At 39.8% G+C, this 26,816-nt stretch overlaps 1 protein-coding gene across 1 annotated transcript in view; it reads right to left on the bottom strand.

Moving 5' to 3' along the window:
- Positions 1–9,947: 9,947 nt before the first annotated feature.
- The window catches only part of COLEC10 (collectin subfamily member 10), a 37,002-nt gene continuing 20,133 nt past the window's right edge, over positions 9,948–26,816 (bottom strand). The window contains exons 2-6 of the mRNA XM_047842790.1: positions 25,590–25,661; positions 24,145–24,216; positions 14,324–14,377; positions 12,597–12,692; positions 9,948–10,504 (exon numbers count right to left, since the gene is read on the bottom strand). Of these exons, the coding sequence (XP_047698746.1) occupies positions 10,113–10,504; positions 12,597–12,692; positions 14,324–14,377; positions 24,145–24,216; positions 25,590–25,661 (686 nt within the window). The 3' untranslated portion in view covers positions 9,948–10,112. The remainder of the gene's footprint in view (positions 10,505–12,596; positions 12,693–14,323; positions 14,378–24,144; positions 24,217–25,589; positions 25,662–26,816) is intronic.

Genomic DNA, 26,816 nt, shown 5'->3' with positions numbered 1-26,816 from the left:
TTTGGTTTTAAGTGTTTTCAACCAGATCCTCCTGGAACAATCTATCTCTATTAGAATGTTTTCCTTTATGTGAGGCAGTATTTTTCCTTGCCTTCTGAAGGACAGAATAAAACAGTTGTCTTCAGAATTCTTGAAATATCTGTTTGTTCTTTTTGGGGAATGGATGAAATGTTCCTGAGTTTCCAACCTATTCATAACTGATGGAGGTATTGTGAAACAGTCAGGGCTTTGTACAGTTTTTCCTCTTTTCCATACATCCATCAATACGTGCATTGTATACGCAGATAACAAGCTCAGAAAAGTTATGTGAATTGTGAGCAGTCGCATAGAACATGAGTAGCAAGGCAGAAACTCTGGACCTTCCAGATATGCCCATTATCCTATGGTGAGACAGAACAGTGCAGTGATTAATAATGCAAACGCTGGACTGGATGGCCTGCATGGAATCTCAGCAGGGTGAACTTAGGGATGTTACTTAATCTTTGTGTACCAATTTACCCATAGGCAGACGCAGATAATAATAGTATGTACCACATAGGGTTGGTTTGTGGATTAAATTAAAAACCACAAACCGCATGTAAAATGCTTAGCATAACACTCGAGTTACATCAGTTATTACCTTTGTTTTGATTGACAATGTCCAACCACCATTCTTGATCTTGTTGCTTTAACTCTCCTTTACAGAAGCTTCTTAAAAATATTTTTCGTCAGTAGATGTGACTTCCCTTTTCTGTCAAATCCTGTGGTTTTAAATTAAAACATGTGTCTCACATGGCACTTTTATTTTTTTATTTTTTATTAAAAAAATTTTTAAATGTTTATTTATTATTGAGAGACAGAGAGAGACAGAGAGACAGGGAGACACAGAATCCGAAGCAGGTTCCAGGCTCTGAGCTGTCAGCACAAAGCCTGACACGGGGCTCGAACTCACAAACCGCGAGTTCCTGACCTGAGCTGCAGTCAGACGCTTAATCGAATGAGCCACCCAAAGCGCCCCTCACATGGTACTTTTAAAACAATCTACTTCCGGAATTCTGTATGTTGGGATGTTTTCTATATATACCATCTCTACCTTCTTACAGCCCATTTCTCCATCAACCCTACTGTATTTTGTCTTCTGCCTCCATCATACTACTGATATGTCTTCTGCTAAGTTCCTTTATGACTTCATGTTGACAAATTCATCATCATTGGGTACCAATAGAAGAAACCATACTAACAGTAAAGGAACTAAGGACCTATAATCCCAGTGGCTACATCGTTATTGTACTTCAGGAAAGTGTGAAGGTATTTCCCAACAACTATGGCTAGAAATGCCCAGGAAATAAGGGGCCGTAAAGATTATGATAAATGCAAGGATGTTTCAGAATCTTAAACTCCTAAAATTATTCAGGAGTATTTGCAGAAAATTTAACAGTAAGTATTTCCAGTGTAAGGAGATTGCACACCAGGACCCAGATATCACGTAATTTCTATCCATACGGATCTGAGGGCGTGTTTGTGGTGCTCAGAGGAACACATTCTTTGGTGTGTATAATTTCACCCTGTAATATTATCTTGATAATTGGTAGTGGTATGACTCGGTGAGGCCAGAACATTAATGCATACCAAGCTACTGAATTTTTGAAAACGTAGGAAGGAGGGAAACTGATAATATAACATTTTGAAGGAGAGGCAGCAGTGTCATGCCCCATCCCATTCCCAATGAGATGTTAGCTGAAAAAGGAAGAGCTTAGGTAGTTTTCCTTTTGCACTTTCAAAGGTGGAGATACAAACACACATATTCACCCCCTTCCTTTTTTTTTTTTTTTTTAATAAAATCTCTCCATGCAGGGGCACCTGGGTGGCTCAGTCAGTTAAGCGAACAACTTTTGATTTTGACTCAGGTCACGATCTCAAGATTTGTGAGTTCAAGCCCCACACAAAAAAACTCTCTATGAATCCTTCTGGGTTTCTTAACACTAAATATTTTATTTTATTTTATTTTATTTTTTATTTTATTTTATTTTAAAGATTTCTTTTTTAAAATATTTATTTATTTTTGACAGAGAGAGTGTGTGAGCACGAACTGAAGAGGGTCAGACAGAAGGAGACAGAAGATCCAAAGCAGCTTTGTGCATCAGCGCAGAGCCCAATGCAGGGCTTGAACTCATGAACTGCGACATCATGACCCGAGCTGAAATCAAGAGTTGGATGCTTAACCGACTGAGCCACCCAGGCGCACCGGCATAGTAAGATTTTATTAAAAAACAAAACAAAACAAAAAAGTAAGGAAGGGGGTAAATATGTGCATTTGTATCTCCACCTTTGTAAGTGCAAAAGGAAAACTACCTAAGCTCTTCTTTTTTCAGATAATCTCTTATTGGGAATGGGATGGGACTTTGAGAAATTTAACAGAAGACCATGGGGGAAGGGAAGGAGGAAGACAGTTACAAACAGAGAGGGAGGCAAACCATAAGAGACTCTTAAATACAGAGAACAAACTGAGGGTTGATGGGGGAGGCAAGGGAGAGGGGAAAATGGGTGATGGGCACTGAGGAGGGCACTTGTTGGGAGGAGCGCTGGGTGTTATATGTAAGTGATGAATCATGGGAATCTACTCCCGAAGCAAAGAGCACACTGTATACACTGTATGTTAGCTAACTTGACAATAAATTATATTAAAAAAATAAATGAATAAATAAAAGTTAAAAAAAAAAAGAAAGAAACCCAGAAAAAATATTTTCAAGCTTCTTTAAAAACTGCGCTTTTTGGTACTTTATTTTAGTGTCTCCATATGTATTTTTGGATATATCAACTTATCACTTTTCTCAAGTATAGAGACCAAAATTAGAAATAACTTCTTGTGTTCATTTACTCTATTCTTTAAGTTCTAAGGTCTTTTAGGGCAAAGATAATAACCCGATTCTGTGGAAGAGAGAATTATAGTGCTTGTAAGTTGCTAGTACAAAAATCCTCATCCACCCTGAAGGTTGTGTCTCTGTAAAATACCAAGCTCGTCAAATTCAAAGATAAGATTACACAAAACGGGGTTGGGGAAGATATTTTTAAACATAAACATTTCCAGAAATCATCCACTTATACAACACATGTTTCTCCTGGTAGCCTTCTCCAGAATCACCCTCTCCAAGTTGATTTAGGAAATATCCATGTGAAATTATTATCTACTATGAGATGAGTCTCCCATAATTCTTTGCCATGTTAACTGTACTTAATAAAAATATTCATCTAGACTTTATTAGATTTCAATTAAATGTGTTTGCAATTACACCTCTCCTTACCTCAGTTTCTCAAGACTTAGAAAATGTTCCTATGCCTGCCTGGGCTTTTCACACATCATGAAAGAGCTTATGAGTACTCGTCCCTGGAGCTGACATTCTATCAATATATCCAGGGGTTGACTGTAGACAGTCGTCATCTCCATCCCCTCTCCCAAAGGCCCACCAATCAGGTTTACACAAAGAGTAAGTGTTACCTATTGATAAATTAGTCTGCTTAAGGGTTTTAAAGTGAAAAATACATGTGCCAAAGGGTCATATAGCTTTAAAATTGCGTGGACACACATTAATCTCCATTATCTCTCAAATGCAGAGGCTAACATAGTGATTAATTTGGGGTTGCTGTACTCACATTTTAATGAATTGCAAAATGTCTGACTCACTTCTCGTCCCTTCCTCCTAAGTGTCCCTATTTTATTATGAAAGTGACAATCTATGGCAAATCTGAGTTTCACTGAAGGTCAGCTATAGGTCGCCAGGAAAAAATAAGGCAAGGGGACATTTACCAGGTATCGATGCTCATTTATGCACAGCCTCAAGGATACATTCTATTTTTGTGAGGAAGTGATGTGGGTGAGCATAGACACTGATATGAGAGCTTTTTGTTCACCTCAAAATGAGTCAGTTAAAATGGATGTGTAAATGTATTCAAAGGAATGTGTCTATGTTACTCTTTGAGGAAGGGTAATGTGGTATTGTGACATGAAAATTCCTTGCCCAACTTATTTCAGTAGATCTTTGAAGAGGTGTTATGTTGAAGAGGAAGTACACATAAAAATAGGATAGATTTATATATTCCATCCCTGACAATGGAATAAATCTTGGGCCTCAGCGTGGTAGACTTGATGTTCAATGAGCATGAGGGGAGTTCTGCCCATCAGTCTAGAAATCGATTTGTCTTCTTTTCCATTGTGTCTCCAGCCTTATTATAGTGCCTGCCACTTAACACATATTCAATGCTCCGTAAATATATTTGATAAATTAATGAACTCTACTATCCACCCAGGCCAATTGCTCATCGTGTAGGCTCTATGCACATAGATTCTGATTTTGACTTCATTCTCTCACTAGCATTGGGACACCTGCTCTGAACCCTCTCATCGAGGCCTTCCCCCACCATCTGCCTTTTAACAGTATCCTTCCTGGGGTTGAACCCTGTGCACCCATGCACCTTCCTAATAAACAGATTGTTTATGACTGAGATGCCCCACATGACTTCGAACACCATTCATACTCTACCTCTATGCCCCTCATGCCTCACCAAAAAAAATTGAATTAATTGAATGTGGAGAATACCATCTAGGTTTGAAGAAACGTGTAAAACTGGATATCCACCTTAGTAGTCAGTGCCATAGCGAGGACAGTTCTCCCTGCCCTGATTCGTACTTTCATTAAGTACCTGCTCTAGCTTGTCTCTGGGCCAGAACTTTCAGAGATATAAACAGCAGAGACCATAACAAGGACGATGGGTGGGAATTAGAAGGAAGAAGATTTTAGTTCACCATCAGGAAAATTTCTCTAATGGGGTTAGCGAATTACCAAAACCATTCAAATATGGATTGTATTACCATCTGTTACAAGTGCAGTGAAAGAAATTCCTGTATTCAGAGAAAGATTTGTGTATAGAATATCTGTGGCAAATGGTTCCTTTCCTTTAATCTTCACTCTAAAGGACATGACTATTTTCCCTTCAAATTTTAAGGGACGCAGCTAGATGATGAAGGCTTACAACCTCAAGGTGATGGTTTCCTTTTTAATTTTTAAAAAATAGTTACTTTTTTATGTGATCAACATGAGTTCAGATGAACCGCATCTTAGGAAAAGTAGAAATGATTTTAGGAATCAGTCATATCCAGTTATGAAACTCAACACTAATTCTAATCGGCAAATTTATTCACTGCCCTGAGGATGAAAATTTTCTCTAGAAATGAGGATAAGAAAAGTTATCTGCCTGTGTATACATACACAGACACACATATACAGCACATATATATATATATATACACACACACACATATATATAATGTGTATATATGTGTATAATGTGTACAGAAATACATGCATATAGCGTATATGCTGTATACATATATTTTTTCACTCAAGTAATTTTTTGTATATAAAATGTATATAGGTATCCCCCACTTTAAGAAAGTTCACATTGTGCCACTTTGCTTTTACAGAAGACCTACATTAGTATCTGCTTTCACTAACTGAAAGAATCTGCAGAGAATTTTCACTTCCCCGGGAAAAAATCTGAAAAGTGAACACAGCGTTCAGCGTTGGTCTTGCAGGAGCTGGGAGAGAAGGAGCCACACCCTGAGGAGCGGGAGTCATCCCGCCAAGCTCCGTCCCTTGTGACCTACACTCGACATCTCAGCATCAACCGCCAGAGCTTTGACGTGTGCCCATGAGCATCTAGGCTTTACCTCGATTTATTTTGCGGATCATTAGCAAGATGTGTCCAAAGGCATCAAAAAAGCCTAAGACAGGTGATCTTTTTTTTTTTTTTTTTTTTTTTAGGTCTGGAATGCTCAAAAAATATTCCATATACATTAATAGTAATTGTTTCTTCACACCATTTCAGTTCACAAAAAGGTTTCATGGGAATGCTCTACTTTTGGATACTAGGGGGAAACCTGTATCTTAGAATATGACTTGTTTCTTTTCAACATGTGGCTGATAGTAATGGTCAAGTTTTATCGCACCCCTGTAATGTGCCTGGCTGATACCCTGGTTCTTACCTCATTACACATCCTGTCTTGAATTGTCACAGTACTCTGTGGAGGAATTATACAGATTAGGAAAATGAGGTTTAGAGCATGGAAATTTCCTCCTTAATAGGGCTAATAAGTGGCACAGTTGGCATTGGAATTCAAGACATCATGACACCAGATCTGGATTTATAATTTTTTTTTAATTTGTATTTATTTCTGAGAGAGAGAGAGAGAGAGAACCAGCAGAAGAGAGGCAGAGAGAGAGGGAGACACAGAATCCAAAGCAGGCTCCAGGCTCTGAGCTGTCAGCACAGAGCCCAAGGTGTGGCTTGGACCCACGAACTGTGAGATCAAGACCTGAGCCAAAGTCGGACTCTTAACTGAACCATCTAAGCATCCCTGGGTTTTTACTTTTAAAGTGATACTCAAAGCTGCAGGGTTTTACATGGAATCCCATCATGATTTTCTTTCCTTTTTCTAAGTTTATTTATTTACTTTGAGAAAGAGAGGAAGAGGGAAAGGGAGAGAGAGAGAGACAGACAGACAGACAGACCCGAGCAGGCTCCACATTGCCAGCATGGAGCCTGAAGTGGGGCTTGAACCCACAAACCTCAAGATCATGACCTGAGCCAAAATCTCGAGTCAGAAGCTTAACTGACTGAGTCACCCAGACGCCCCATAATTTTTTTATTAGAGATAATACCCGCAGACATTTAGTCTCAAATCTGTTGACAATGTAGTGGGTGCTGCTATTTAATTAACCTTTCCTATTCAATAGATATCTTATTGTTTCAAAGTATGCAATCCAGAGAGCTGAAAATTAGGTGGTTAGTAACAATCAAATCAGCCCATATTTGGTTAATATATATCTAAGCAGGACAAAATACACATATATTTTTAATGCCAACAGTTTTTATGGGTGAGGTGTCCAAAGTGTAATCAATGTCAGTTATATATGTCTCAACTCTGGGTATACACCTTTCCACAGTGTTTTGGCAATACCTCAATGATATTTCTTCTCACCTAGTTATGGAATGTGTTCCTCTGAGAAGGTAGTGCTGTGAAGTTGTCAATGTATTTTTAAAATTTTCTTCCCATGGAAACTCTATGTAGTCTTTGGGAGGTACACAGATGTACCCCTGAAAAGTTGAGTATAAACTTAACTTTTTGAGAATAAAATTGATTTTAAATGCTAATTATTTAAGGGAGTTCTTATGAATTTTATGGGGCAAATAAATTATTTTTTCATCTTTACTTTGAGCAGATCTTGATTTTCATATATCTGTTTTGTTTTCCTTTAGCAGTAGTTATCTGCAAAACTATAGGGAGGTCGTACTAAGTCACCTCCCCAGCACTAAGGCCATGTAAAGACATTTATGAATTATAAAATAAGCTAGTGAACACCAAATTTGTAAGGCAAGTTTCTCTATCTCCAGCATGTCTGTTAATTGACTCTAATCTTTAGCTTTGGAAAGTAATCAAGAGAGATAATTTGAGTGCCCACTATCATGAGAGAATCATGAATGAGCTTCCATTTAACATGATCAGTAAACAGGCTGGAGAGAACACTGGAGAGAACACTGGATTGGCAGTTTTGATCAGCAGATTGGTCTTGTTTTTCTCCCAAATGAATTGACTTGGGTAAATTGGTTAGCTTTCTTGGGTTTCAGTATTCTCGTTGTGAAAATGGCAGCAAAATGTCTTCCCTTCCTACTGCACAAAGCGTATCAGGACCAAATGAGAAATGGTGTGTAAGGGAATTTATTTTGCTATTTTGTAAAGCACGTAGGGCTTCATAAAACTGAAGCAAGTTTTATAGTAAATCTAAATGTGTGGTACCTTAGACATTCTGTCATCTTCTCTTAAAAGCATTGGCAGCAAAGATGAGTCATTGAAAGAAATGTTTTAATAGTAACAATGATAATAATAACTAATAATAGTGCTTACAGTACACACAATAAATATTCATATTTCTGCCACTTAGAACAAATCAGAATATGGATCTCACTGCAAGTGACCTCTAAGCAATGCTTGCTGTCCATTCTTTCTCTCCTTTCTTCTTATTTCTTTCTTTTCCTCCAACTGTTTCTAGGTTCTTGTTCCTTAGGCTCCATCCAAGGTTACTGGCTTTGATATAGTGTCCTGCTTTGTAATTTTTATTAAACTGTCTTGCCTTCCAAATATCATATGCCACATTCTCAAAAGTCTGATTAAGTAACGAGTTTATTAACTCGATCAATGGCAAACCCTGGACAAATTCCTGTAATTGAGCTGAACTGATTGAAGTACAAATGGGAGACCTTGACTTTGATGTCATTGTATCCTAATGACATTCAACATGGTTAGAACCTTCAGAACTTTTCCTCAGAGGTGAGAAATGAAAAGTTCAGCCTTTTGACTAGGAGACTGTTTTGTATAACTTAGATATTTGGGCTAAAAATGGACTGATTGCAGTATTTTCAAATATGGATATACATTATGAAGTTGCAGGTTTCTGACTTCTCTTGAAATATCAGAGCATGTAGTGATATTGGATCTTCCATAGGAAAAACAGCAGTGACTGAGGAGCAGCCGGTTTCTTTAGGAGAATAAGCTGTGTTCAGCACTGGGATCCCCACCCGTTCTGCTTGATTTATTTATGTCATCTTGTATGGCCCCTGTAGGACCTGAGTCTGTGACTCTCAATAAACCCACAGAAATAACCTAATTAAATCTTATCTCATAACCAGTTAGTCATGGGTGAAATCATGGACAGATGGTTGAAGGTGAACATATGTTGTTGATCTGTTTCTCTTATTTCATTAACCATTTTGCCAGCATTTTGAATAGTCTGATCATATGTCACAAACTATAACTGGCACAGCAGTTTAGAAGGGGAAAAATCTAGAGTTTTGTTGACTATATTATTTTCAAATTTGAAACGAAAGCTGCTTTGAGTTTTGATTTGCAGTTCAAAGTAGAATTTTACCAGCTCAATAAATGTGAGTTCTAGGCAAGTTCCAAGCTCCACACCCGCCACATTCCTATGATGTCAGAGCATGACAAAGAGCATCTCTGGTATGGGGTTTTTATAACATACAGTTATGGAAAGTAAAAGGTCTCCCATGAAATGTCACCGTAAGTGATATATTAGAGGCAAGAAGGAGAGGACTTAGCAATTTGACATTGGTAACACCTTGAAGCTTCTAGAGTTTTCTGAAGGTTTCACAAACTCCTTCCTTTGTTCCCCATGCCTACGGGGAAGAAAGTTGATATGGATAAACCCAAGACACAGAAAAATGGAGCGATATTAGTAGCAAGGGGCAATTTAACAGGTTTACAAATAATATTGTTTGGGAAAAAATTCTCCCTTCCTTTTTTCTTTTCAATTTCTAAAGTTCCCCTTTCCTCAAATCAGAGTCAGAACCTGGAGCCCTAGGATTAAGTTGTGGGCCTATAGAAAGAGACCAAAGCAACTTCCTGGTAGATCTCAGTGAACACTGTTAATCAGAAGCACAGTTCTCTGTGTGATTCCTTACGGTCTGGAACAGGTCATGGGCTAGAAGTTTCTCATACAGAGGCTTGGGGATGAAAATAATCTTATGTCTGAGCAAACAAGAGGACCTTGCAAGTGTGGCTACAGGCATGGTGGGTGACCACTAAAAGAATAGGGGATCTCGGCTTCAAAGACAGATAACATCTCTGCACCCCTAGCAGAAGGCCTTTCCATGCATCTGGCTTTGAGCAAGGGTAAGTTAGCCTAATTGTCACCAACCAGCTGTCCAATTATCCACTGGGTTAAATGGACAGTGGTTTAGGAACCTAAGGAGAGACAGCGGAGCAAATGCCAAGAGAACACTTCATCTGACACATGGATAGCCACATTCTGCACAACTAGTAATTCAAACTCTCTCTCAGGATCCATGTAACTCGGTGAGCTACTGACTCAATAATATACTGTGTATGGAAATGTTCAAGATCATCAGAGAAGACGACAGCAATGGAGATTCCAAACCTCAGTTCAGCATTTTCTACTTGTTTTGAGTCAGAATGAATTTGGCATAATTAGAAAGAAAAGGATGGATAAAAATAACTGCAATGGTAGTCGCAGAGAAAGAACAAATGTGTAGCACGAGGGAAGTTACTTTTTCTTCTTGACAAACTCACAGACAAAGTACATGGTAAGATGGCACTCTGTGTCATTCCATCTGCCTGAACTCAGCATTTCCACACAGTCCTCATGACCATAGGGGTCACTGGGCTCCCCCTCTCTCCAGTTGCTGTAGTTCTGCAGTGGAGTGTTGTCTGTGAACACATACTGTCCCTCCTTCTCAAGGTCATTCACCCCGATGAACACCCGGAAGAAGCCACTCTTGGCGACATAGTCAGCAATGAGGGTGTTGGCAGCTTCGTCCTTTGGCATGGCCAGCATTCCACCCCGGATCCGGCAGTGGGTCAGGGATTCCCTATAGTTCTTCTCCTCCTGCACGATGTAGTAGAATTTCTCCTCAGTTTCCCTAATCCCTGCGATGACTTGGCAGAGAGGAAAAGATGAGCACGATTATGTATCTCAAAAAGGGAAAAAGCAAGTATATAATATTGCTGTGATTAAATTCGTGTACTCGATGTTCAACAATTATTTTGCAAGCCCCTATTATGAGGTAGGCACTGGTTTAATATTTTTATCACCCTCGTAGTTATCAAATGGAGAACAAAGCCTCCCATTTGCCCTCCTTGTCCTTCCTCCTTAACTTCCCACACGACTGTGAAGAAGAGACTGTTTTGACAAAGACTTGTCATATGAACTGCGCTGAGCTCCTCTCAGACTGTTCTCCCATCCTACTTTACGCTCTGCCATACAGAGTCCAACAGCCTGTCCTTCTCTCTTCCACTTCAATGACTTTTATGCCTGGGAAGTCTTCTCACTGATTTACCTGGAAAACTCCTTGTCAATTAGATCTAAGTGGAAGTATTTTCTCCTGTACGAGCTTTTCTAACGTCCCCACACAGACACAGGGCTCTTGTGCACCTTCCCCACGTTTCCACTGCTCTTGGCTTTTTCTCTTGTGTATCCCTCAGTGCATTCCAGTCTAATGATTTGTCTGTATGTCTCGTGTACTAAACTATGAGTGTCTTGAGGACAATGTCTGTGTCTTTACCACTCTGTAGGCTCAGAGCCTGCAATAGTGCCCAGGATGGTAAAAGCTTATCAAGCGGATATTGGAATAATGCAGAAATGTGTCCGTTTGGGGCCGAATTTCTGGGCTATGAACGTGTACATAGATTGAAATTGTCCATAGTTCACTCCAGATACATGAAGTACTGAGCTACTGAATAAGATTCAGGGCAGAACTGGGGACTCAGAATCATCCTGAGCTCATAATACGGTAAATATGTTTTGGGCTTCAGGGACATCTGCATATATTTCTTAGGGTCTATAAATTAAAATTTGCCAAGAAATCTGTGACCCTGCCAATATAGATCAAAAACTGTTGCTCTGTGTTGAACCTCAAGGGTCTGGGGTTTTCATGAGAATCCAAGTCATGTCAGAGACAACATCTCTAAGAGTAGTTTACAAGATGAAGAGGAACACAGATGGCATATGTGTGTTTCTAATAATGTACAACAAACATAGTTGGATTACAGTAAATAAAAGTGTAGCAAAGGAAACCAATTTCAACTGTAACTACCATAGATTCTTCATTCATACTGTCTCCGAAGAGAACACATAGGCCCTACTTTAAGGGTTTCACTGCTAACTACAATGGGGAAATGGACCAGGGATAACAAAAATGGCTAGCGTGGGAAGTTGCACAGTTCTGAGAAACACGTAATGATCTGTTGGTTTGTATTAAGGGTAGAGGAATCAGTGAAACCCACAGTCAAATCCCCGCTCCCCTGTTAATTAGCTCTGTATCTATGGGCAAGGTAATTTCTCTAAGCTTCAGTGTAAACATAATACCCACGTGGCGATCACTATTTCAAATTCTCAAGAAAGTAGCTATTGTTTTTACTATTACTTCTCTTTTCTGAGATGCTAACTCTGTTGGACTCTTCCTGTCCTTTTTTTTTTTTTTTTTTTTTTTTTTGTCAACGTTTATTTATTTTTGGGACAGAGAGAGACAGAGCATGAACGGGGGAGGGGCAGAGAGAGAGGGAGACACAGAATCGGAAACAGGCTCCAGGCTCCGAGCCATCAGCCCAGAGCCTGACGCGGGGCTCGAACTCACAGACCGCGAGATCGTGACCTGGCTGAAGTCGGACGCTTAACCGACTGCGCCACCCAGGCGCCCCACTTCCTGTCCTTTTTTATTCTTAAGGCATGGCTTGCTAAACTCTACCCTTTTCTCCATTCCCTTTTCTCCAAAAAAGTATCTTTTTCTATCCATAGGCAAATGAATGTATTATGTATGAATATATGTAGGTAGTGTCCTGGAGTCTGAAGGGATAATTAGCGTTTGAGAGACCTGCAAAGTGGTGACACTATCTCAGTAGGCCTTTGCCTGACCCAAGGTATTTGCCGCTAAAATACTGGAAATACTTTGGAATTGTATTCTTGAATACTGGAATTACAGTGTTGAAAGAGGTTGAATTGACAGCATAAAGCAAAAGAGGATATACTCACCATTCTTGACAAACTTCATAGATGTCTTGAGGCGAGCAACACTAATATCCAGTTGTCCAACAACTTTCCGGTATCTTCCACAATCACAGACAGTGCCTTTTAAATGACAAAAACTGTGAATTCATGTTGAAGTACACATAGTTCAGTTGGAAAGGACAATGACTCTCTTCTCAATATTTACTATCTTTTCCTAGTCTGGCTGTGTCTTTCTGTGAATGGCTATACTTTTAGTCTTTTATTTAAAACAAAGTTTCCAGGGGCGCCTGGGTGGCTCAGTTGGTTAAGCAGCTGACTTCGGCTCGGGTCATGATCTCGTGGTCCGTGAGTTCGAGCCCCGTGTCGGGCTCTGTGCTGATCGCTCAGAGCCCAGAGCCCGTTTCAGATTCTGTGTCTCCCTCTCTCTGACCCTCCCCTGCTCATGCTCTGTCTCTCCCTGTCTCAAAAATAAGAAAAATAAAAAAATAAATAAGTAAAACAAAGTTTCCAATTGACATTGTCTTCAGGAATTTACAGAATATCTTTTGAAGTATTTTGGATGAGATAAAACACAGCCCTAAGCCAGATTTTTAAAGTGAAGAGTAAATTGTGGCAAACCACTGCACACACACACTGTGGACCACTTGGCATTTTTGTTGAACACAGAATGTGCCCATCCAATCTCAAAATAGAATCTTTACAGCTTTCTTAAAACAAACTTCTAGCCAGTCTTCTCTTCTGTTACTGCATTGCTCACTGGCTCACACAACTCTCCCAAGACAGGAGAAAACTTTCATGATGAAATCGAATGGTAATTTTGATTATCCATTTCAAGTATAGCTTGAATGATCCTTGAATGTTTCAAGGACTAAATTTAAATCTTGTGAATAGATTCAACTTATAATTTCAAGAGGCAGTCCCCCCATTTGTGGATTAACTCTGATTTTAATTTCCACCATTCATTCCCACTTTGCTCATTTACCTTTTCAACTACCTGCTGATGCCGAGGCAGAGAAAGAATTGTAAGGGAAGTGATGTGAAATTCAAATGATTCCCTTTTTCTATTTAATGGCTGCTTCGTGTAATCAGTTCCTTTTGCCTTCTTTTTGGCAATCGAGAAGCAAAAAAATCTTATTAGCCAAAGGGGGGGAAATCTGTGGCTTTATTTATCCGTGTTCACAGTTAAATATAAGGAATTTAAAACAGTTCTTACAATTAGTCTTCACTGCACCTCTGTGAGCTCCCCTCGAAGCAATCTACCTACTTTCCCTGCACAGAGCATTGGAAACAAAACTCTTTCAGGAGGAAAGAGAAGACTCTTTCTGGCCACTGAAGGTGTGTCCTGTACCCATGGGGTCTCTCTGGAACAGGCCAGTTTGCTGCGGGCCTCCCCTCCATTTGGTTGAGATGCCGGTGGAACGCAGGGAATGCCGCTTCGGTCCCACTGCCACGGCCACGGTGGATTTTCCTCTGGCTCTGGGAGAATGAGGGCTGCTTCCTGATGTGCTGGGTTTGCTTCTCCCACTAAGCATGACTGGGATGGAATGTGCCATCACTCCCTTCCCCAGGGCTTGGAAAGTCACCAGCAGATGGAAAGGAAAGTTCCCTTCTTTCCTTTCCCCCAGCCCGAGTAAAACCAGGTTAAGCACCGAGAGGACTATTTTTTTCTTTCATAAAAATGTATTTATTTTTAAAGATGAATATATTTGGAATGATGCCAGACATTGAAGAGAAAAATGAGTAAGCCTTACCTGCTTTGCCTTTTCCTCCTGGGATCCCTGGCAAACCCTTTTCCCCTTTGTCACCTGAATAAAAACAATCACCATGAAAAGAACAATGAACTAAAATGGCAGATTGTTTCTGGCAGACAATATCTTATACACCTAAAATCATAGGAAACAGTTTTTGAATTTCACTTGTAGTGTCGCCAACTAATATTCTTTGGTTTTATGTAAATAATTTGATTTTGCGTTGGCTGCACAGGTACGACTAATCAAACAAGTCATCATTTATTTAGATTGAATGTAGAATTCTGATAGAATGGGTAGGGAACATTTAAATTTGTGTCACCTGCCCTACTAACGTGGCCTTCTGAGAAAGGCTAATACAATGCTCTGCATATTTTTAACTTTAAAAGCACCATTGTTTTGTATACCTGGATCAGTTGATTAGCACATTGTGGTGCCCCAATTCTCCCATATGGCTTCACCCTTGGCTTCTCAAAAACATATATTGTGCTTTTCCAATTTAATTCAAATATTTACTATTTATTACTTACACTGTGCAAGACAAAAGGCTTGGTACTTTGAGAAGGTATAAAGAGAGACAAGATTAAACTTCTGACTTGAAGGGGTTTATACATTTTGGAAAAGATGTGATGTATGCAAATATCTGTAATATAAAGCTGTGTCAAATATATTACGCCAAAATATCAACCTTGATAATTTTCTCTTCTGCTCTTCTTTGTATGTGTCCATTTTCTTATTCAGTCAGAGGCATCCACAAAATAACTCTCAGAGAATCAGGAGTATTAAAGCAGAGAGGAAAAAAATGTTGATTTTTTTTTTTCAACTTCAAAATAAGCCCTTGAAGCCTACATCAGACACAATAATTGAAAGCAAAAGCTTTTGATTTCCAAGAGGAAATGTTTGGCTGAAGTTCTTGAGAATCAAAAGAGAAGACCCTGATAGAAGTAAAATAGAGTTTATGCTTCAATGGTGAACTAGAAAAAGAAAGAAAAAAAAAAGGAATTTGGGAGGGATGAATATAGGGTGAAGGTCATCCAGGCCAGAAGGGTACGGGGCTTATCTCTGTAGGAGTTTGGTGAGTCCAGGGAATTAGTTATGTGCCCCAAAGGGGCAATATGAATGGAAATGGAGTCAGCATGAAGGTTCTACCTAACCCCATCCTTTACCAGCAAAAGGGAAAAAAATGGGAGCCACTCTAAAACCCGTAGGGTGGCCCATGTTGCCTGCTCATTAGCTATTCTTTTCATCACTGTCTGCTGAGTGCCTTTCATTAAGAGTCCTGTACATATTGGGGGCGTCTCAGTGGCTCAGTCCGTTAAGCGTCCCACTTTGGCTTGGGTCCTGATCTCACGGTTGGTGAGTTCGAGCCCAGCGTCAGGCTCTGTGCTGACAGCTCAGAGCCTGGAGCCTGCTTCAGATTCTGTGTCTCCCTCGCTCTCTGCCCTTTCCCCACTCTCACTCTGTCTCTTTATCTCTCTCAAAAACAAAGATTAAAAAAAAAAGGAGTCCTGTATGTATTGACTGTTGATCTTTCAGGAAAGCCCGCTTGCCCGGGCCCCAGGAATTTGCTGAACATTTCCAAATTGACCCATGTGGACACTTCTTTTTACAGGGATGCCAGATGTTCACGGGCTCCCCAAAGAGAAAAAGCAGTCCTTGAAACCCAAAATGCAATTTAAGTGTGTAGGAGGAAGCCTCAGAACTTGCACTTGAATGAAATAAGGCAATGATGAAACCCATGACAACAGAATGTGATAAATGCTGTAAGAGAGACATTGAACATTGGACAGAGATAACATCCTCTGGTTGGGGGAGGTAGACGAGGCAGTACTTCAGCTGGAGGGATGAAGAAGACAGCACTGGAGCTTGGTTCTGAAGAACTTCAGCAGGTGAAGATGGGAGCAAGTTAGGGGACAATGTCCAACAGAGGTACACTGGAAAAAGCATGGGAAACATGCCATGCACCCTGATGAGGAAGACTGATCTGCTCACACCTAAGTTGTGTCCTGCAAATGCCTCCATTTCTCTTTTATGTAAATTGTTAAAGGTAAAAATAGAATTTGAGGACATATTAATGGAAGAAAGGAATATGCCTTTGCTAAGTGCCAATCATTTTGTAAGTACTGTTCCAGATACTTTATAGATATTCATATTATTATAGATATTATCAAGTTAAATCCATTAAGCTAGCTATTATCATTATCTTTATTCTACAGCCGAAAGAATGGAGGATCCTAGAGACAAAATAACTTGTTCATGGACATCTAGCAATTCAGTGGCAGTGCTGGCATTTCTGACTCCCTAGTTCATGGTGCTTCCCAAATGAGTGAACCAATGATTTAATGAAAGGAAGTGAAGTATTCAAAAAATGCTCTCAGTAGTTAAAAGGCATGCCAAGCCCTTGTCACCACGAGACACAATATGGACTTAAAAGTTCATATGAATATAGTTTAATATGCTATCTTTTGAAAACAGTGTGTTTTCTTTATATGTGGATCCCTTTCAATTCAACATGGGCTGAAAGTTGACTCTAGTCCTGCTATCATCCTAGTTCTGGGCTAAACCCAGTGGTGGACATTAAAGAAGCCTAAATGGAGTATTTGCTTTATAAAAGTAATGGGGTTTTAAGGAAAACAAAGCACACATCGCAGACCAAGGAAATGGGACACGGTCACTATTACCTACTCACAGAATGAAATAAAGGAAATGCCTGCTGGGTTTTCGGCCAAGATGGCCGTGGATCCGGGCAGAGAAGATGTTCGCTGAAGCAAGAGCCTTCAGCTGGATCCTAATAATGTGGAAAACGGATTTTTGAATTGAAAAATGGCATTTTTTGGAAGCATATACGTTTACAGATGTAAGCACTGTGACTACTTTCCAGTATTTTCCCATGAATGTCTTTCCTTTTTTGACAGATGGGAAAGTCAAACCGGTGTGGTAGAGTGAACAACCAAGGCAGTCTGAAAAACCAGGACTTCAATCCTGGCTCTGCCACTCACTAGCTAAACGTGCCCAGGTTACTTAGTTTCTTTAAGCCTTTGTTTCTTCATTTTTTAAGTGAAAATAATGGCACCTAAAATCAGAAGATTATTAAGGAAGATTCATTGGATAATGTCATCTTATCATGGGATTAGCTCTGTGCTTAAGCCATAGAGGCTGCTCAACCAATGTGAGCTTCTGCCAAATACTTAGCTGGTTCATGGAGGATGTGAGCTTACAATGCCTGTTTCCTGAAAATGAATTCAGGTTTAAGGCCATACACAAAAACTTATTTTGGCCCATGAGTGGGAACGTGTCAGTAATAACTGTCTTAAGCTTGAAGAATTAGAGGTTGTATTTAAAAAACAAACAAACAAAAAAATCATAATGCTTCCACTGTAAAAGGATTATTGACCTTAAGTAAAAACATTTATTTTGCTATGAGGTTGAATTTGCCTGTACTAAATCATTCTCTCTTATTCCTAAAATGAAATATCGACATCCAGAAAGCTACCTTGTCCACGCAAGTGACAACATTAAGGTCATCCCAGAAAGTTGAGATTAATATGAGTCAGTGAAAAATTTAGAAGAGGCCCTGACAAAATGAGGACAATAAATTTCAGAGTACAGATTAAAAATGAAATTAATCCAGGTGAGCCAGAACACTAAACCTCAATTTTTTTTTAACTCCGAGACATGCTCATAAATTTTGATGGCATATCTCTGGAAGAGAAAGAAATTAGTGAATGGTGGAAATTGATGTTAAGGGACAGTAGTACTCATAGAAACAAAGAGTCAAAAAGAGGGCCACATCACAGGAAATAAAATATTTTATCATTCACGTTTTCATTCTTAATGCAAAAAACATTTAGAAAGTTTCCACTGTACAATAGGCACTAGGATAAAAATGATTAAAAGGTAGGGTCCCCACATAGAGCTTATCGTTAAGCGAATAGAGCCAGTAAATCTTTCATTCATTTGTTCTTCCAGAAGTTCACAGTCTAGAGGGGGCAAAAAAGACAAGCTAATAAGCCATGACAATGAATAAAGTAATAACGGTATGCAGGTATGGAATTGTCTTGAAGAAGATAAGGTTAGTTAACCCTATAATTTCCAGACTGTTACTTATTCAACATTTGTGGAAATTCATCCACTGAGGCTTAGAAAATCATACTGAACTCGACTCTTCATCATCTCTGTTATCTACCACCCTCCCAAGACACATCGTCTTATTCTACGAAAGGTTTAAGACTTGATTCAAGATCACGAACTCCAATTCCCCTAGCTGGAGCCTCATCTGTGTTTGACACACTTAAATCTGGAAAATGAAGTCTTGAATTCTGGACGTGTTCATGAGCGTGACTCTCCCTCCGCCTCCACTTCTGCTCATCTCCAGGGAAATAGGATCTCAACCTTATTGAACATGGCTGTATCTCAGAAATCTTGAAGTCCAGCATCCCACTTTCTGGCTACATCTTTCCTTCTCTTAACTAGTTGCTACATGAAACTGATATAGCCAGGGGCAGATCCATGATTAATTTTATCTGAAACTTATACAATTTGGGGAGCCCTGTTTAAGAAAAATAATACACAATTGCAAATAGAAAAGTGGTATAAAAATGAATACTTATAAGAAATAAAAACAAATCATTAAACTTTAAAAGTAGGCAAACACCACAAAATTCACTAATAATCATAACACTTTAATTAATAAATTTGTGCCTCTATAATTCTTTTTTCATACCTATGGCCTGCATATGTTTGGCTGCTTTCATGAGTATCCAATTGACCTCGCACTATTTATCGATAAATGCATCATTTCCCATTGCCAAGTAATGTCAACTTTGCATAAACCAAATTTAGGAGTCTGTTTCTGCATATTCCATTCCCTTTCATTGGTGTATTTAACAATCTCTGCATAAATTAACACTATCTTGATGGATGTAGCTTTAAAATAAATGTTTAAATTCAGGCTCCCAGCTTTGTTTTTCTTTTTTAAGATTGTCTTTGGGTATTCTTGGCGCCTTTCATTTCCAAATAAATTTTGAATTGGCTTATTAAATTCCAAGAGAGCTGCTTCTGGGATGTTGATGGAGATAACATTGATCGATACATAAATTTGGGGATCAACTTAACAATATTGATCATCTTAACGATATTGAGTGTTTCAAGCTCTGAATGTAGTTTTAGTTCCATTTTTTCAAACATTCATTAATTTCTCTCATTATCATTATGTATTGTTTGTTGAAGAAGACTAAGCACCTTCTTTTTTAGCTTTGTTCCTAGATATTTAAGAATTTTAATGCTGTAATAAGTGGCATCGTTTTAATTTCATTTTTAACTGTTTCTGGTATGTAGAAACAAAATTGATTTTGGTGTGGCTAAACTGTGTAAAAAACTTAATACAAATAGTTAATCTGTAGATTCTTTTTTTTTTAATTTTTAAAATTTTGTTTTTGAGACAGAGAGAGAGAGAGAGAGAGAGAGCAGGGCAGGGGCAGAGAGAGAGAGGGAGACACAGAATTCCGAAGCAGGCTCCAGGCTCTGAACTGTCAGCACAGAGCCTGACTCAGGGTTTGAACCCACGAACCATGAGGTTGTGACCTGAACCAAAGTCAGACGCTTAACCAACTGAGCCACCCAGGCACCCCAATCTGTAGATTCTTTTGTATTTTCTGATCATGCAGTCACATCATCTGCAAAAAATGACCCTTTTATTTCTTTGTTTCCAATGATTGTGATTCTTCTCTCTCATGCTTGCAGCTTTACTCTAGCTAGAACCACTGCTATTATGCTGGTTAAAATTGGTGATGAGGGCTCCAAATCTCAGGAGAGAAGTGTTCGAGGTTTCATTATTGAGTATGATTTTTAATGGGTTTTTGTTGCTGTTTTTGATGTTTTCTTTCATATTGAATATGTTACCCTCTATTTCTAGCTTGCTAATAGTTTTTGAAACGTGAATGGGTTTATGTTTAATTCAGTGTTTTTCAGAATTTCTGGAGTTCTAACTGAAAATGTTGATTTTTGAAATGAAAAAGAGTACCATTTTCCTGGGCCACCTTTCTTTGGCAGGCCTTGAATACCAACTCAGTTTGAGCAACTTTCTGCTCGAGCTTCTTAGTCTCATAGTGCTGCCTCGCTCATGAATTGATGAACAACTTGAAAGGAAAATTAGAATAGAATGCATAGCTCATCTTAGTGTGGTTCCCTTCTCCTCCAGATCAAGACCCTAAAGTCCTATTCAATTTGGTACCTCTCCCATTTGTTTTGTCTTGTGGTTTTTTCTTTTTCTTTTCTTTTTTTCTTTTTTTAATTTTTTGGTGGTGGTTGTTTGCTTTTTTTTTTTTTCCTTTTTTTTTTGACTCAGGTAGTCATTCTTTTTTTCTTTTTGATTTTTTTTTAACATTTATTTATTTTGAGACAGAGAGAGACAGAGCATGAATGGGGGAGGGGCAGAGAGAGAGGGAGACACAGAATCGGAAGCAGGCTCCAGGCTCCGAGCCAACAGCCCAGAGCCCAACGCGGGGCTCGAACTCATGGACCGCGAGATCGTGACCTGAGTCAAAGTCGGACGCTTAACCTACTGAGCCACCCAGGCGCCCCTCCTTTTGATTTTTTTAACGTTTACTTACTTTTGAGAGAGAAAGAGAGAGACAGAGTGCAAGCAGGGGAGGGACAGAGAGAGAGGGAGACACAGAATCCGAAGCAGGCTCCATGCTCTGAGCTGTTAGCACAGGGCCCTACATGGGGCTCAAACTCACAAACAGGGAGATCATGACCTAAGCCAAAGTTGGATGCTTAGCTGACTGAGCCACGTGGGCGCCCCTTAGGTAGTCATTCTTAAAGGATTAATGCAAGTGAATTTCTCATGACTTATAGCAGAAATCTGGCTTTTGTTTTATTATTAATGATGTAAGAAATTTCTTTCACCTTTACAACTTATTATTGATGATGTATGTAAATTAAGAATATTGTCAAATTTGAGAACACCTCTGTAAAGTCTTTTCCATATAGGAGCTGTTGGATTTAGAAAAATTTTCCACAGCCTCTCTCTTGCCCTGTACATTTCAAATGTTGTTTCTTTTCTGCAACTCACACATTTCTTGTGCTGGGGTCCCAAGACACATTCTTGTGATGATTGGATCTCTGCACTTTTTCATCATGACTTCAGATAGATCTGTGCAGTAAGTGGTAGGAATATTCTTGGAAGCTATTCCTACACTGAAATTGTTAGCAATAACTTAATTGTACCTGGAAGTAACTGCACACTATGTAAGTATATCCCAGGAAGTCCAAACTAAATGTTTCTTTCCCCCACTCAGATTCCTCTTGGCGAGCTCCCTGAATACTTGTGTCCACTCCCATAAGCAGCTGATACAAAGAGAAGTCTGATGGAAGGAAGCTGGAGCAGAGGGAGACAGTAGGGGCACCTGTGTGGCTCAGTCAGTTAAGTCTGACCTAGATTTCAGCTCAGGTCACAATCTCATGGTTTGTGAGTTCAAGCCCTGCATCAGGCTCTGTGCTGACAGTGTGGATCCTGCTTGGGACTCTCTCCCTCTTTCTCTCTCTCAAAGTAAATAAACAAACTTTATTTTTTTTTTTAAAAAAGGAAGGAGACAGTAGTGTTAACCTGCGCATTCTTGATAAGGACAATACCAGTTCAAGGATATAAAAGTCGGTTCTAGAAGGGTGAAAAATCTTGCTCTCTTTTATATATAAAGCACAAATATACACATAATACATAATAGATATATAGTCCATGGATGGTATTAAAAATTCATAGGGGAGGGCAATTAGAAAAAAATACGCATAAAAAGGCTTGTAAGGGGGGAAATAGTTTTGTTTGTTTGTTTGTTTTTATGTTGAGGGGTACTATTTTAACCAATTGAGGATAAATGCCTTACTTCACAAACTTTCCCAAGCCATATGGACATGTGCACCCATTGCTAAGGCTCCTTGTCAGGGTCTTGGGAAGGACCCAAATAAGTGTGGGGCTCCAAAGCCAAAGCTTCATTCGTTTCATGGTAAAACCACTCCAAATACATAAAATGGGAAGAGTCATAATCTCTGAGGAGTCCACGTAGCTCTTCCCCAACTATGAGAATTTCAGTCACAGGCAAACATACGCTATAAGCCACGGGATCAAAAAAAAAAAGCACAGCACTTTCTTTTCAGTGGCACTACCCTCCGTCCCTGCCCTCAAATGCAGGCTGAAGGAAAATTCTCAAAGGAATGAGTTGGAAAAGGATGGGAGAGAGGAGATACCCAAGCTCCAGGATGAATGGAGAGGGATGACAGCCTCTCTCCTGCTGCGCCAGTTCACCGCTCAAGAACGCACCTCTGGTGACGGCGGGGGGGGGGGGGCACAATATTGATTATGCCGCTGCTGGGGACGCGGATGGCAGGAAGGCTGCCGGGTACACATCCAGGCTGCGGAGTCCCGTCGCCTGTGGCACTGAGTTTCCCCGGATCTGTACCTTTGCACTAGAATCTCTTGCCTCCCCATCAAATGTCTTTCCCTCCATTTCCATACACATGTCACCGCTCCTCAAGACCTAGGTAGGTTCTTTATAACAGTCAGGCCTTCCTCTCCCACCTGGCTCCTATAGTAGTCTTTTAGTTATTCAGAATTATGATTCTTTCTGAGCAAGTCCTGTCTTCCCAAATAGTCTATGAACTTCTTGCAAGAAAATTGTGATTCTCATTCAGCTTGGTATCTTCAAACCAAGTGGAACAAAGCATGAACTGCTGACCATCAGGAACAGTTAGAACCTGCTGTCATTGTGGGGCTTTATAAGAAGACAGTAGGGAGGAGTGCTCAGATGATAAAGAGGAAGCCACCCCTATTGTATAAGAGGAAAGCAGTAATTTTGTGCAGGATGGGGACAGGACTCAAAACAAAAGAAAATACATGCATACACTCAAAGCTTCTAACATGTTAATAAATTCCAGATGAAGAATCTTTATTATTTCATTCAGTTTAAGAAAGAAAATTCCAGGGGCGCCTGGGTGGCTCAGTCCGTTAAGCATCCAACTTCACCTCAGGTAGTGATCTCACCGTTCATGGGTTAAAGCCTTACGTTGGGCTCTGTGCTGACAGTTCAGAGCCTGGAGCCTGCTTCGGATTCTGTGTCTCCCTCTCCCTCTGCTCCTCCCCTGCTCATGCTCTGTCTCTCTGTCTCTGTCTCTGTCTCTCTCAAAAATAAATAAACATTAAAATTTTTTTAAAGAAAATTCTACTGCCCTTCACTGCATTGAGTTTTAGGAATAATTGTTTTCTGTTACTGAACATGCATCATGGTGGTGATACCCATTTTAACTGTATCAAGGATTACAACCAGCAGATCCCAGGAAATAGTTCAATGTAGAGACCACCAATACTATTTTTTTAAATTAATTAATTAATTAATTAATTAATTTTGAGAGAGAGAGAGCATGCATACAAGCAGGGGAGGGACAGAGAGAGAATCCCAAGCAGGCTCCATGCTGTCAGCGCAGAATCTGACGCGGGGCTGGAACTCACGAACCATGAGCTCATGACCTGAGTCAAAATCAAGGAGTCAGCTGCTTAACGGACTGAGCCACCCGGGCGTCCCAAGGCTACCAGAACTTTATGTTTGATTCTGTCCCTGAATTTCTGTTTAGTTTTGTTCAAGCCCCTTATTTATTTTTTAGACACATTGTTTATGTAAAGAAGGAACAGCCAATATATGAAGAAAGAAAAAACTAATATTTTAAAAGAAAGACAAGGGGTCATTTTCATGATACAGAACGTTTTGGAATATATCAAGGGTATGCTTGATTTGCCTTAAATTACCACTGGAGGAAAGAAAAATGCAGCTTACCCTTCTTGCCAATGGGCCCGGTCTTGCCAATGTTGCCCTGGTCTCCTGCATCACCCAGCTCCCCCTTAATTCCTGAAAAGCAAAGCATGTGTCATCTTTACATCCTAAGGTTTTAAATTCCCTTTGAAGATGTGGCTAGTACATGATATCTGCTTGAAGGAAATACAAAAAACATACTCTTCTGTCTGCGGTATGGAACATATATCCTATGTTTTATTATCTATCTTAATAGCATTGTAGTGTATATACGAAAACTAAATGTGGGTAAGAATGAAAATCCTGGACCCAATGGTATTGAAATGTTTACTGATACGATATTCCTAAAAGGTCTATAGCAGAGGATGTCTAATCTAGAGGTCAAATAAGGGGCTGAGTGGAAGAATTCTTGAGTTTTATTCTAATTCTGTTCCTTTCTAGATCCTTTTGGGCTTCACTTGGGAATTCTGTTTCCTCCCTATTTCAAAACAAGATTTGACTATCTTAGCCATTTTTAAGAAGGGGAGAGAATGTATAATCGTAAAACTTCATGATCAAGGGGACATCAGAGATTGCCCTACTGAGTTTTTACCCCCCAAAAATATGATCGGGATCATGATTTCCTCCAAAATTATCAGTTTTGTTTTTTTTCTACGATGACCTAAAAAACATTTACCAGTAATAAAGCTGTATAATTTTGCAACTGATTGTACATAATTATAGAATATTATACATATTTATAGAATAGGAAGAGTATAAATCAGCATTTCTCAAATTGAGGTTTCAAAAGCTTGTGAGTCTTTTCTTCTCTTTAACTTGCTAAAGATTTTGAAGTCAGTGGTCTAGGGCCACCACCTTGTAACAGTTGATGGAGAATATGTCCAGTGCTTGGAAGACACACGCTTAGACACCACAATCCAGAAGCTATGTATTGGTGAAGCTACTCTTGGCGTTATGAGTAAAAACACTCCCTAATGGCCTTTGTGTCATTCTCATCTTCCTTGGCCCTGTTCCTCCCACTCCATCGTCTACTGACAGATCTTAGAAAGGTGAGTAAGCCAATGGATCAGTCAACTCTTTCTGTTCTTCTCATCCCCCTCCTTACACTCTAGGTCAGCCAAAAGGAGTTGCTTAGCAGTGGATTCTGAGAAAAGACACAGCTATGAACCCAGCTGTGTTTCTAAAACTCGTGGTTTCTTAGATATTTCTGGAGACTGCTCCTCCCTAGGTCTCCTGGAATACCCCACCCCTGCTCATCCTAAGGAGGCAGCCTAAGAAATGTGTGGTGACTTATTGACAGCCACTGTCATAGGAGCTCTCTGGTAGCGAGTACATTCATATCTGAAGTACCTTTCATTCATCTTTGGAGCCAAGAGTGTTCCAAAAGCTGCCAATCTCCAGGACAAGGCCAGTAGAGAGAGGAAAGCAATTCTAATATTACAGTGTCACATTCACATCATTGCACTTACCTTTCGGGCCCATGCGTCCCACTTTGCCATGTTTCCCCTCCTCTCCTGGATCTCCCTTTTCGCCATCATCTCCTTTGGAAATGGAAATTGAATGAGTGGAGCACCTCGAATAATAACATAGCACATCCTCCCCAGGATATGGTGGTGAACATGGTTGGAATCCATTCCTCAGCCAAGGGCTTGCCTTATAACTCTTATGTGACTATATTCATGGGCCCACATAGGCTGGACAGTCAGGGAAAGAGAGGACACTTCTGGTATCTTTACTCTTTCACTTTTCACACGCTGTTGGGGGAGGTCATTAAAGGGATGTGACCACCCATTGACTTCTGAACCAGACCCAGGAAATCAGTTAAAAGCTACTCACCCCTTTCCCTATCTTGCAATGTATGACCACCATTCCCACAGTGGGAGCCATTTCAAGGATGCAGCTTTGACAGAGTGAGGTGTTGTTGAGACCATCTGGCAGGTATATGTGACTGAACCCTGAAAAGGCATCTATATAAACTTTTGAGATTCTGGCAGGCAGGTGTGGAAACTTTCTTGTCTTACCACCACTGAAGACAAGCCTCATATGTAACTTCCCTTGCTTATTCACATCACCACCTACCAATCTGGAGTGGTCTGCCTCTTTCCTTCGTCTCCCCTTGCTCTCAGTATAGGTAGGATAGGAGGGCAGTTTCAAATTTTCCCCAAGAAATTCTCAAGTTTGCAAACCTAGCTAACTTTATGTTTGAAGAAATGTCTTTGCTGGTGAATTCCTGAGAAGTTTGCAAATCTTTTTTTTTAATGTTTATTTATTTTTGAGAGAGAGAATGTGCATGAGTGGGGTAGGGGCAGAGAGAGAGGCAGAGAGGGAATCCCAAGCAGGCTCCACACTGTCCGTGTAGAGTCAGATATGGAACTCAATCTTACAAACCATGATATCATAACTTGAGTCCAAATCAAGAGTTGGATGCTTAACCAACTGAGCCACCCACGCTCCCCTCTTTTTTTTTTAACTGAAGTATAGTTGACAATTTTATGTTAGTTTCAGGTACACAAGTCTGATCTGACAAGTCTGTAGGTCATGTTACGCTTGCCACAAGTGTAGCTACCATCTATCACCATACAAACTATTACAATACCATGGGCTATATTCCTTATGCTGTACCTTTCATCTCTGTGATTTATTCATTTCATGACTGGAAGCCTGTATCTCCTATTCCCCTTCACCCATTTTTCCCA

Source organism: Prionailurus viverrinus, chromosome F2, assembly GCF_022837055.1.
Source record: "Prionailurus viverrinus isolate Anna chromosome F2, UM_Priviv_1.0, whole genome shotgun sequence".
Taxonomy (NCBI): domain Eukaryota; kingdom Metazoa; phylum Chordata; class Mammalia; order Carnivora; family Felidae; genus Prionailurus; species Prionailurus viverrinus.
This window is presented reverse-complemented; position numbering and strand designations above follow the sequence as displayed.